The 12,500-nt window shown below is 42.6% G+C and overlaps 1 protein-coding gene across 1 annotated transcript in view; it reads left to right on the top strand.

Moving 5' to 3' along the window:
- Nucleotides 1-12,500, top strand: part of LOC133632130 (protein crumbs homolog 1-like) — a 130,772-nt gene that overhangs the window by 32,161 nt on the left and 86,111 nt on the right. Inside the window, exon 2 of the mRNA XM_062024371.1 lies at nucleotides 10,705-11,400. Within this exon, the coding sequence (XP_061880355.1) occupies nucleotides 10,705-11,400 (696 nt within the window). The remainder of the gene's footprint in view (nucleotides 1-10,704; nucleotides 11,401-12,500) is intronic.

Below are 12,500 nucleotides of genomic sequence, written 5' to 3'. Positions count from 1 at the left end.
GCATTTCAAAATAAAGGCTCCAAACATATTTTCATTACAATACAACTAAATCAGTTTTACAATGAGGAAAACTATACCAAAGTCATGTACACTTTATATGAAATACAAGTTTCTATATCAGTGCTATTCAACTCATTTAGCTCAAATAGGCTTGATGAAACCATGAGAACTAGCGTTGCTCAGTACTCCCGCCACCCCACAGGGGGCAACAGTGAGGCACAAGTGTCACATTGAAGCAGCAGTGGGGTGAGTAGAAGAAGACTACTCATTCAACCATTAAAAAACTCCAAACAAATTGGAAAACTCTGAATTTTAACAACAACTGGACAACAAATGATGTTTGTTGATTGGTGGCAAGGCGCCGATTTTGCAGCCAGGCTCCGCCCAACTACAAATTGGTACGACTAGATACTGAGCCATCAGAACTTCAATGTGTCATTATCATCGTTTCAACCGAATCTTATCAAGATCTGAATATGTGCAGCCGAGTTATAAATGTTTAACGTTCTGTGGCGAGCCATGGAATTAAAGGCCTACTGAAAGCCACTACTAGCGACCACGCAGTCTGATAGTTTATATATCAATGATGACATCTTAACATCGCAACTTTCCTCATCCACAAATCTTTCATCCTGGCTCAAATTAATGGGGTAATCGTCGCTTTCTCGGTCCGAATCTCTCTCGCTGCTGGTGTAAACAATGTGCAGATGTGAGGAGCTCTTCAACCTGTGACGTCACGCTACTTTCGCTACAGCCAAGGCTTTTTTATCAGCGACCAAAAGTTGCGAACTTTATCGTCGATGCTCTCTACTAAATCCTTTCAGCAAAAATATGGCAATATCGCGAAATGATCAAGTATGACACATAGAATGGATCTGCTATCCCCCGTTTAAATAAGAACATCTCATTTCAGTAGGGCCTTTAAGGTTTGGCATCATGCCACGCCCACATCCTGCGATCTAGGAAAAGTTCATTTGCAATTTATCTGTGTAGCATTTGTCTCTGATCATCTAAACTAAAATGAAGTAGTTACAGTTTGATTAATGATGGCGAGGGAGCAGTTTTCGCCGCCAGACTCCGCCCACTACGAATAAGTATGAAACGTTACTGACCCATTTGGTACTTGTGGGTCTCACCATCATCATGTGTACCAATTCTGTCAAGATCTATATTTGTGGAGTCCAGTTATTTATGTTTGGTGTTTGTGTGGCGAGCCATCAAATGAAGGTTGTCTCCATGCCACGCCCACATCTTGTGACGGCGGCAATGTTCCTTTGCAATCTATCACCTCCTCTCTGTATCTGTCCACTATTTGTCCTTTTAACCATGGCTCATTCTGCCTAAGTCCCTAGGAGGAGGAGTTAAAGTACGACCCTGCGCTTGGCCTATAAAATTCTTGAGGAAAAGCAAGATGCTAGTCACGATAGGTGAGGACTCCCTGATAGTTTTCAAATATGACTCTTTTTCCATGTGTGTCTTGTCATCAGAGACGATTCAGCCAGTTCCTTGAAGATATGTGAAACGTGTGTCAGAGAAATGTTCCAGGGGGCGCTACATAGCTTCATATAGAAATGTTGTGTTGTGTGAAGAACATTCCGGACTAAACAATGGTGTGAAACATGTTTTCCTGCACGTTAAGTGCCTGAAAAATGCCATCAAAGTGGGAAAATAAACATACACAAAGCCATTCCTAATAATTGTTGCAAGTCTTGGAGTCATTAAAAAAGCAGCTTTTGCATGTTTGGAAACAACAAATCACATAATCTCTTTTTTCCAAGGAAAAGCCGTTAAGCAAGTGGACGACAATCAGTGCCACTTGACTATTAGCTTCAAACATCTCCAAGCTAATCTTGCAATGTCACTTTCAGCTCTAGCTTCAATTCCAATTTCACCAATTTATTTCCAACACAACAATACTCTCCATCTGCATCTCCAACAGAAATAAGCATACAATATTTCCATTACCAATAGTAATATTAACAGCAACATTATCTAGTAGTGTCACATGGCAGCATAGTGGTTAGCATGTCGGCCGCACAGTCAAAGTCAGCTGGGCTAGTAAGGAGGACAAGCAGTATAAAAAATGTGTGGATTTTCTTACAGTCACAATAAAACAAATCTTCTTCATTATTATTGAAGCCATCAGGCCAAATGTAACTTCCTGGTTACAGTTGAATGTGCCAAACATACGACTCGGATTGATTATACGTACGTGACTTTGAAAGGACCTTGCAAAATACTTGTATTTGTCAATTGAGATCCACTTTCTTGTTTGGGAAATGACCAAATTTCAATGTCAAATCATGGTCACAACCTGACATTGAATAAACGTCGTCAAAAAGCACGTAGTTTCAACCTCGTATTTGTGTTGGAGAATAATTGTTGGGAATTGACTACATTTCAATGTCAAATCAACGTCAGAACCCAACATTGATTAAATGTTGTCAAAAAGCATGTCGTTTCAACCTTGTATTTCCATTCATCCATTTTCTACCGCTTGTCCCTTTCAGGGTCGCGGGGGGTGCTGGAGCCTATCTCAGCTGCATTCGGGTGGAAGGCGGGGTATTTGTGTTGCAGAATATTGGTTGGGAAATGACTACATTTCAATGTCAGATCAAGGTCACAACCCAACATTGATTAAACGTCGTCATAAAGCATGTTGTTTCAATCTTGTATTTGGGTTGTAGAATATTTGTTGGGAATTGACCAAATTTCAATATCAAATCAACATCACAACCCAACATTCAATCAATCAATCAATCAATCAATGTTTATTTATATAGCCCTAAATCACAAGTGTCTCAAAGGGCTGTACAAGCCACAACGACATCCTCGGTACAGAGCCCACATACGGGCAAGGAAAACTCACCCCAGTGGGACGTCAATGTGAATGACTATGAGAAACCTTGGAGAGGACCGCATATGTGCGTAACCCCCCCCCCCCCACCCCCCCCCCTCTGGGGGAGACCGAAAGCAATGGATGTCGAGTGGGTCTGACATAATATTGTGAAAGTCCAACACATCAGCGAAAGTCCAGTCCATGGTGGGGCCAGCAGGAACCATCCCGAGCGGAGACGGGTCAGCAGCGTAGAGATGTCCCCATCCGATGGACAGGCTAGCGGTCCACCCCGGATTGGGAGCAGAGTAGAAAAGAAAAGAAACGGCAGATCAACTGGTCTAAAAAGGGAGTCTATTTAAAGGCTAGAGTATACAAATGAGTTTTAAGATGAGACTTAAATGCTTCTACTGAGGTAGCATCTCTAACTTTTACCGGGAGGGCATTCCATAGTATTGGAGCCCCAATAGAAAACGCTCTATAGCCCGCAGACTTTTTTTGGGCTCTGGGAATCACTAATAAGCCGGAGTTCTTTGAACGCAGATTTCTTGCCGGGACATATGGTACAATACAATCGGCAAGATAGCTTTAGCGTCAGCTTTAGGGGCATGTAGAGTTGAGTGTCATCAGCATAACAGTGAAAGCTAACACCGTATTTGCGTATAATGTCACCTAGCGGCAGCATGTAAATACTAAAGAGTGCAGGGCCAAGAACCGAACCCTGGGGAACTCCGCACGTTACCTTAACATAGTCCGAGGTCACAATGTTATGGGAGACACACTGCATCCTGTCAGTAAGATAAGAGTTAAACCAAGACAAGGCCAAGTCTGACATCCCAATACGCGTTTTGATACGCTCTAATAAAATATTATGATCAACAGTATCGAAAGCGGCGCTAAGATGAAGAAGCAGCAACATAGATGAAGCATCAGAATCCATCGTTAGCAATAGATCATTAGTCATTTTTGCGAGGGCTGTCTCCGTAGAGTGATTTGCCCTGAAACCGGACTGAAAAGGTTCACAGAGATTGTTAGACGCTAAGTGTTCATTTAGCTGCTGTGCGACAATTTTTTCGAGGATTTTCGAGATAAACGGAAGGTGGGACACCGGCCGGTAGTTTACCATGAGGTCAGGATCGAGGTTAGGTCTTTTGAGTAGAGGATGAATAACCGCTTTTTTGAATGCTAGGGGAACAGTGCCGGAGGAAAGTGATAAGTTTATAATATTTAACACTGATGGACCTAATAAAACAAAAAGCTCCTTGATAAGTTTCCCAGGAATTGGGTCAAGTAAACATGTTGTTTGTTTTGTCCCATTTACACATTTTGACAATTCCTCCAATGTTGTTTCATCAAAGAGTGAGAAACTATTTTGGAGGGCAGTGTCCGTCGTATATACAGTCGTATTTGTGTTAATAGAACCCAGTTGTAGCTGAGATGCATTGTCTTTAATCTCTTTTCTAATGGGACACTGTCGACCACTCAATACTTTTGGACAGGTTGGAAAACTGGGTGGGGATCTCAGGCACAGTTTTAAGCTGGTTCAAGTCATATCTACAAGATAGGAACTATTTTGTTTCCATTGGTGACTTTGTATCAGAACCAACCAACGTAACGTGTGGAGTCCCCCAAGGTTCAATCTTGGGGCCGACTTTATTTAACATCTATATGCTCCCACTAGGACAAATCATGCAAAATAATAACATTGACCATCATTGCTATGCCGATGACACCCAAATCTATGTAGCGCTATCACCAAATGACTATCGCCCCATAGATCTTCTGTGCCAGTGCATTGAGCAAGTCAAACACTGGATGTGCCAAAATGTCCTACAACTAAATGAAGATACAACTGAGATCATTGTTTTTGCTGCTAAAAAAGAAAGGTTTAAAGTCATCCAACACCTTCAATCACTGTCCCTGAAAACCTCAAATAAAGCCAGAAATCTTGGGGTTATTTTAGATTCTGATTTACATTTCGACAGTCACATCAAATCAGTAACAAAATCGGCCTACTATCACCTCAAAAATGTAAAAAGACTTTGAAAAACTTGTACATGCCTTTATTACCAGTAGGCTAGACTATTGTAATGGTCTCCTTGCAGGTCTTCCCAAAAAAACTGTCAGGCAGCTACAGCTTGTTCAGAACGCTGCTGCTAGAGTTCTAACAAAGACCAAAAAATGTGAGCACATTACACCAATTCTTAAATCCTTACATTGGCTCCCTGTACATCAGAGAATAGATTTCAAAATCCTCCTGCTCACATATAAATCACTACATGGTCTAGGGCCCAAGTATATCACTGATATGCTCCCACTATATACGCCCTCTAGATCACTAAGATCTTCTGAGAGCAATCTGTTAGCGGTTCCAAGAGTAAACTCAAATCAAGGGAGATCATCATTCAGTCACTATGCAACACATAGCTGGAATAAACTTCCTGAAGATGTCAGACTCTCCCCAACTCTCACTACTTTTAAAACTAGACTGAAGACTTTTATGTTCACCTTAGCTTTCAGCTAAATCTTTTAATCTTTTAACTTTTAACGTCTGCACTGTTTTTATTTTTATTGTCTGCATTTTAATTTTGCCTTTATTTTCTTTCATTTCACTTTGTTGTCTGTGAAGCACTTTGAGTCTGCCTTGTGTATGAAAAGCGCTATACAAATAAAGTTGCCTTGCCTTGCCTTGCCTTGCCTTGCCTTGCCTAATGACTTCAATTTTCTTATTAAAGAAATTCATAAAGTCATCTGCTGAGTGGGTGGAGCTACTGGGAGGAGTCCCTTGTTGGGTTAGCGATGCTACTGTACTAAACAAAAATTTAGGATCATTTTTGTTGAGGTGGATGAGATTTGAGTAATTTTTAGCTTTAGCTGAGGTAAGCATGCGTTTATAAGTTATTAAACTATCACACCATGCTTGATGGAAAACCTCAAGTTTAGTCGCACGCCATTTGCGTTCCAGCTTTCTACATGATAATTTCTGGGCTTTAGTTTCTTCTGTAAACCATGGGGTACGCCTTTTAGGGGCCCTTTTTAGCTTTAGCGTTGCTACACTATCAATGGTGTCGCGCAGGGCGTCGTTAAAGTTGTTAGTGAGGTTATCAATAGAGCCCACATAATTTGGGAATGGTGCCATTACCGAAGGCAGTAGGTCAGTAAGAGTCGTCATTGTGGCAGCATTAATGTGGCGGCTGCTATAGTAGTTATTATTATTATTATTATTAGTTTGTTGACAATGAGTCAGAACTTCGAATTTTATAAGGTAATGATCAGACATTACTTTAGTGTACGGGAGTATCGTAACTTTAGAGGTGGTGACACCCCTGACAAGCACTAGATCTATCGCATTACCGTTGCGATGCGTGGGTTCATTTATTATTTGTGTAAGACCACAGCTATCAATTATAGTCTGGAGCGCCACGCATAGAGGGTCCCATGGGGTATTCATATGGATATTAAAGTCCCCCATTATGATTATATTGTCGGCATGCGTCACTAGATCAGCAACAAACTCTGAGAATTCACTGATGAAGTCCGAATTGGGCCCAGGGGGGCGGTAGATAATAGCCAGGTGGAGAGGCAGCGGTGTGACAAACCTCAAAGTGAGCACCTCAAACGAGTTATATTTATTATTTAGGTTAGGTGTAAAATTATGGTTTTCATTGTATATTAGTGCGACACCCCATCCCCTTTTAAGAGGACGGGCAACATGTGCATTGGTATAGTTAGGAGGAGATGCCTCATTTAGCGCAAAAAAATCGTCTGGTTTGAGCCAGGTCTCGGCGAGACCAACGACGTCAAGTTTGTTGTCTCCAATAACCTCATTAACTAATAACGTTTTGGAAGATAATGATCTTATGTTTAAAAAGCCCATATTATAGGTAGTGGGCTGTTTTGAGGATTGTTTGTTGAAATTATCCGAAGTAGCAATATTAATAATGTTGCGTTTATTATGCGTAGTGCACTTTAAATAGTTTCGACCATATCTAGGAATTGATACGACGGGAATTGCCCGATTGTTTGCTAGATGTTGCGATAAACTGAACGCATCATAGTTAGCCACCTCAGTACAATGTGTGACTGCCTCTGACACGGTCACAAAAGAAAAAACATTATGTGAGTTGTGTTTTATTCTAAGAGAATTGCTATGTGTGCAGGGATTATCCAGCCTGGCGCCGGCTAGTTCTAGTTTAAATGGCTTCTTACCCGGACACTCCACGCTTCTTTGGTTAGCTTTTCCCTTTGTTGTTAGCCCCGCTCGGCATCCCCGCTTCTGCTTCCGCTCACACCGCTCACACCGCTTACGTCGTCTCCATTGGCGGTCACCGCTAGTACTTGACTCCGCTGCTACAAAGGCCGCTCGATGTAGCCCGCGAAGTATTCCCATGCTAGCGAGGAGGTCCACCGTACATGCATCTTTCAGTCTATAACGACCCGATCCATCCACATCCAGAATTGTCTGTCGGTCGTATGTGATCCCAGAGTGTTCACGCTTTGAGCCAGCCATGAAATTGACAGAAATGACGGGTGTTTTTTGCCAAATCGCTCTACACTCCCAAGAGCGTCTTCAAGCTGCTGCATAGCAATGCGCCGCCATCTTGAGTGATTAAATACAATTCTCATCTTGTATTATTTGGCATAAAAATTCTAACTAAACATATTTCAAAATAGTTTCCAGGTTGCAAAAACAGTTTAGTGTAAAAAAACAACTTTTGTAATAAATCCAAAACAAGCGAGTGGAAGGACATCTTTGAAAATCAAGAGCAGGTAACTAAAGAAGTGTCCCATAAACAGACTTATTTCAAATCAAAAACTGTAAATAACCACTGCTCATATTCTTGATCATCTTATTTGGTCCATTGTGCCAAAACTTTCATTGGCCATAACGGCTGCTCTTTTGGATGCGTGCCAAGTTGACCTTTGACACCACCTGCTTCTACTTCCATCCACAAGGAAGAAGAGACTTGTTTGACCTTTCATTAGCAGATTGCTTTGTAAGCACCTCCACAGGTCAGACTTTCATAAGCCTCACAAACCACAATGCAGCTCAGGATGAACAAATGTTAAGCTCCTTACTGACAAGCCTCACTTTGCAAACTGTTCATTTCAACAACTTTGTGACTCTACGTCTTAGCGTATTGTCCTATTGACTTTTGGTACAACTTTGTGACTCTACGTCTTAGCGTATTGTCCTATTGACTTTTGGTACAACTTTGTGACTCTGCGTCTTAGCGTATTGTCCTATTGACTTTTGGTACAACTTTGTGACTCTTCGTCTTAGCGTATTGTCCTATTGACTTTTGGTACAACTTTGTGACTCTACGTCTTAGCGTATTGTCCTATTGACTTTTGGTACAACTTTGTGACTCTACGTCTTAGCGTATTGTCCTATTGACTTTTGGTACAACTTTGTGACTCTACGTCTTAGCGTATTGTCCTATTGACTTTTGGTACAACTTTGTGACTCTACGTCTTAGCGTATTGTCCTATTGACTTTTGGTACAACTTTGTGACTCTACGTCTTAGCGTATTGTCCTATTGACTTTTGGTACAACTTTGTGACTCTACGTCTTAGCGTATTGTCCTATTGACTTTTGGTACAACTTTGTGACTCTACGTCTTAGCGTATTGTCCTATTGACTTTTGGTACTACTTTGTGACTCTACGTCTTAGCGTATTGTCCTATTGACTTTTGGTACAACTTTGTGACTCTACGTCTTAGCGTTTTGTCCTATTGACTTTTGGTACAACTTTAAAACTGCAGAAAGACTCTGAGTTTCTGAAAACAATGTACAAACCAACGGTGATGGGCAAGCTACTGTTATGTACGCAGGAGGAGTAGTGACGGCACTGTTCCACAAGAGGGCGATGTTGCTCTATGTATTTATTATATATATATTAATAAATATATATAATAACAAACAACACTAAGAATATAAACTAAACAAGAGAATGGAGTGTGACTAATCCAAAAGGAATGTATGTGTGTGTGACTATGTGTGTAATTAATTGTTGTATATTACCGTGACGTGTTGGGCGAGAGGAGGGACAAAGCAGGAAGAAGGTCCGTGAAACAAGCTTGAGGTTGTTGAGGATCAAAGGAAGCAGTCCAAAGTCCAAAGGGAAAGTCGACGCGCACAGCTCGATCATGGAAGACACGGCAAGCAGACAACAGATGATAACGTTCTGGCGACGGATGGCAGGCTGAGCAGGCTCTTGAAGGCAGGACCTCTCATTAGCGCCAGATGCGCAGATTGCTGGTGAATAATTGCAGCTGCCAGCTGCTGCAGGGCGGAGACGCGCCCGGCGCGTCCCTGGAAGTGCGCGGCCATGGGCGCGTCCCGAGGCGCAACAAGCAGAGCGCAAAGATGAGGGCGCCAATGCGCCCTGGACGTAACAGTATCCCCCTCCCTATGGACAGATCCCAGATGTCCTAGAAGTCAAACCAGAAAAAACACAGGAACAAAAGTCAAGGGAGGGTGGAGGGGCGAACTGGTGGTGGGTCGCTGGCCCAAGTTTCCCCTGGGTCATGAAGAGGGTTGTAGGTGGTCTCCATCCACACTGGGTCATGAAGATTGTTGTAGGTGGTCTCCAGACCAGAGCCTGCAGACCTTTTTAAAGGCTCTGGGAATCATTAAGCTGGCATTTTTGGAACATAGGTTTCTGGACAGAACGTAGGGAACAATACAATCAGCAAGATAGGACAGTGCTAAACCGTTTAATATTTTGATAAAACTGTGATGATCCGTTGCCCGGATCATGTTTTGTTTTAGTTCAAGACTGCCTTAGTTCTGTTTCAGCACCCATGGGTGTGTGTTTCTTGGTTGCCATGGGTGCTGATTATTTTCACCTGCCTCTGATTAGTGTTCGGGATGCTCACCTGCTCCCGGGCACTAATCAGAGAGCTATTTATTATGTTGGTGATTATTGCTTCCTTGTCCCATACTAAGCTTTTTCTTTAGCTTACCATAGCTTCCCGTGCTAGCGGCACGCTTGTTCTGTTTTGTATTCCTGCCTGACTGATTTATGATAAATAAATAAAAATTCTACCTGGCGCCTTCACAGATGTGTAAGTTACCCATGTCTTGGGCACTAATACACCCCCATACCATCACACATGCTGCCTCTTACACTTTCACCCTAGAACAATCCGGATGGTTCTTTTCCTCTTTGGTCCGGAGGACACGACGTCCACAGTTTCCAAAAACGATTTGAAATGTGGACTCGTCAGACCACAGAACACTTTTCCACTTTGTATCAACCCTAACCCTTGTATCATATATATACAGTATATATAATAATAATAATAATAATAATAATAATAACTGGGATTTATATAGCGCTTTTCTAAGTACCCAAAGTCGCTTTACATGTTAAAAACCCATCATTCATTCACACCTAGTGGTGGTAAGCTACTTTCGTAGCCACAGCTGCCCTGGGGTAGACTGACGGAAGCGTGGCTGCCAATTTGCGCCTACGGCCCCTCCGACCACCACCTATCATTCATTCAACATACATTCACCGGTGTGAGTGGCACCGGGGGCAAGGGTGAAGTGTCCTGCCCAAGGACACAACGGCATGGTAAGAGGCGGGGAGCGAACCTGCAACCCTCAGGTTTCTGACACGGGCGCTCTACCCACTACGCCATGACGCTATGTATATATAGGTATCTAGAGGTATATACAGTGTAAGTATATATGTATATATAGGTATATATGTATATAGGTATATAAAGGTATATACGTTATAGGCGTACTATGATCCAACTTCTTCCAAGTCTAGGTCAATAAAAGTTGATGTGTTGTGACACTTTGGAAGAAAGCTATGCCTTATTTCATTTGACAACTTTGGTGTTTCCTCCCCAGGCTTCCTGTGCACGGCAGCAGCCGACAAGTGTCTGGCATCCCCGTGCAGCAACGGCGCCACCTGTCTGGAACATCTGGGCGACTACGTCTGCCTCTGTCCCAAAGGACCGGTGTGGTACATGGGCAAAAACTGTGACCAGCTGTACGACGCCTGCATCCTGGCACCTTGCGCCAACTGTACCAGCAGTCCCGGCACCGCAAATTTCACATGCCAGTGCCCCGCCGGCCTGACGGGCCTGAACTGCACCCTGGACGTGGACGAGTGTGGAAGCAACCCCTGCACAGGTGTCAGGTCTTACTGTGTCAACAGAGTCAACGCCTACTCCTGCCACTGTCCCCGTGGACTGGGAGGCCAACACTGCCAGTCTGAGGTCACCACTTGCTCAGAGGGAATGTGCCAGAACGGCGGCACCTGTACGGACATACCCGACGTCGGGCATCATTGTCAGTGTGCCGCTGGATACCAAGGGACCAACTGCCAAGAAAACCTTAACGAATGCGAGTCCTCGCCGTGTCAAAACGGAGCGATATGTAAAGACGGCGCCGATGCCTATCAGTGTTTCTGTGTGCCGGGATTTCAAGGTTTCCACTGTGACTTGGACATCAACGAGTGCGCCTCCCAGCCGTGTCACAACAATGGCACCTGCCTGGATGAAGTGGACAACTACAGCTGTGACTGTGTTCCAGGCTTCACAGGTGAGACCACCACCTGTGTCCTTAGCACCTGGCTTATGCATTTAACACATTACTTTTGCTGGAATTGTATTTATCTAATATATATATATATATATATATATATATATATATATATATATATATATATATATATATATATATATATATATATATATATATATATATATATATATTAGGGATGTCCGATAATATTGGGCTGCCGATTTTATCGGCCGATAAATGCTTTAAAATGTAATATCGGCAATTATTGGTATCGGTTTCTTCATTATCGGTTTTGGTTTCTAAAAGTAAAATGTATGAGGTTTTAAAAGGCCGCTGTGTACACGGACGTAGGGAGAGGTACGGCGTGCGTGCCGTCCGAGTCACATAATATCTACCGAATGTTCCCATCACGAATGAATGCAAGCATGCTTGGTCAACAGCCATACAGGTCACACTGAGGGTGGCGGTATAAACATCTTTAACACTGTTAGAAATATGCGCCACACTGTGAGTCCACACCAAACAAGAATGACAAACACATTTCGGGAGAACATCCGCACCGTAACACAACATAAACACAACAGAACAAATACCCAGAATCCCTTGCAGTACTAACTCTTACGAGATGCTACAATATACACTCCTTGCTACCCCCTACCCCCACCCACCCAATATTTGACATCCTGAATGCCCGCCCTCTGGTGGACAAGGTGAGTCAATCAGGTCAATGACCATGAATTGTACTTTGCAGCAAACCTTCTTTACTCAGGAAAAAAAGTCAACACACAATCACACATAAGTAACTCAACCTGATCACAGAACTTTAAGCATTTATTATATAAAAAAAAACGTCCACGTACAATAAAAAAGATCAAAATGACAGCAGTTAAAATCCATTACAATGCATGATGGGAAAAAGGCAAACCATTCCCTCCACACATATCCATGTTTGGCACATTTTAGCAGCGTGATGAGTCAAAAAGTGATTGAAAGGGTCAATATAGAAAAACATTTCATCTGTGTGATGAGTCAAAAAGTGACTGAAGGGGTCAATATAGGAAAACATTTCAGCTGTGTGATGAGTCAAAAAGGGATTGAAAGGGTCAATATAGGAAAAC

The sequence above is a fragment of the Entelurus aequoreus genome, linkage group LG17 (genome assembly GCF_033978785.1).
Source record: "Entelurus aequoreus isolate RoL-2023_Sb linkage group LG17, RoL_Eaeq_v1.1, whole genome shotgun sequence".
Taxonomy (NCBI): Eukaryota; Metazoa; Chordata; class Actinopteri; order Syngnathiformes; family Syngnathidae; genus Entelurus; species Entelurus aequoreus.
The sequence above is the reverse complement of the archived record's forward strand: the minus strand, read 5'-3'. Positions and strand labels throughout refer to the sequence as shown.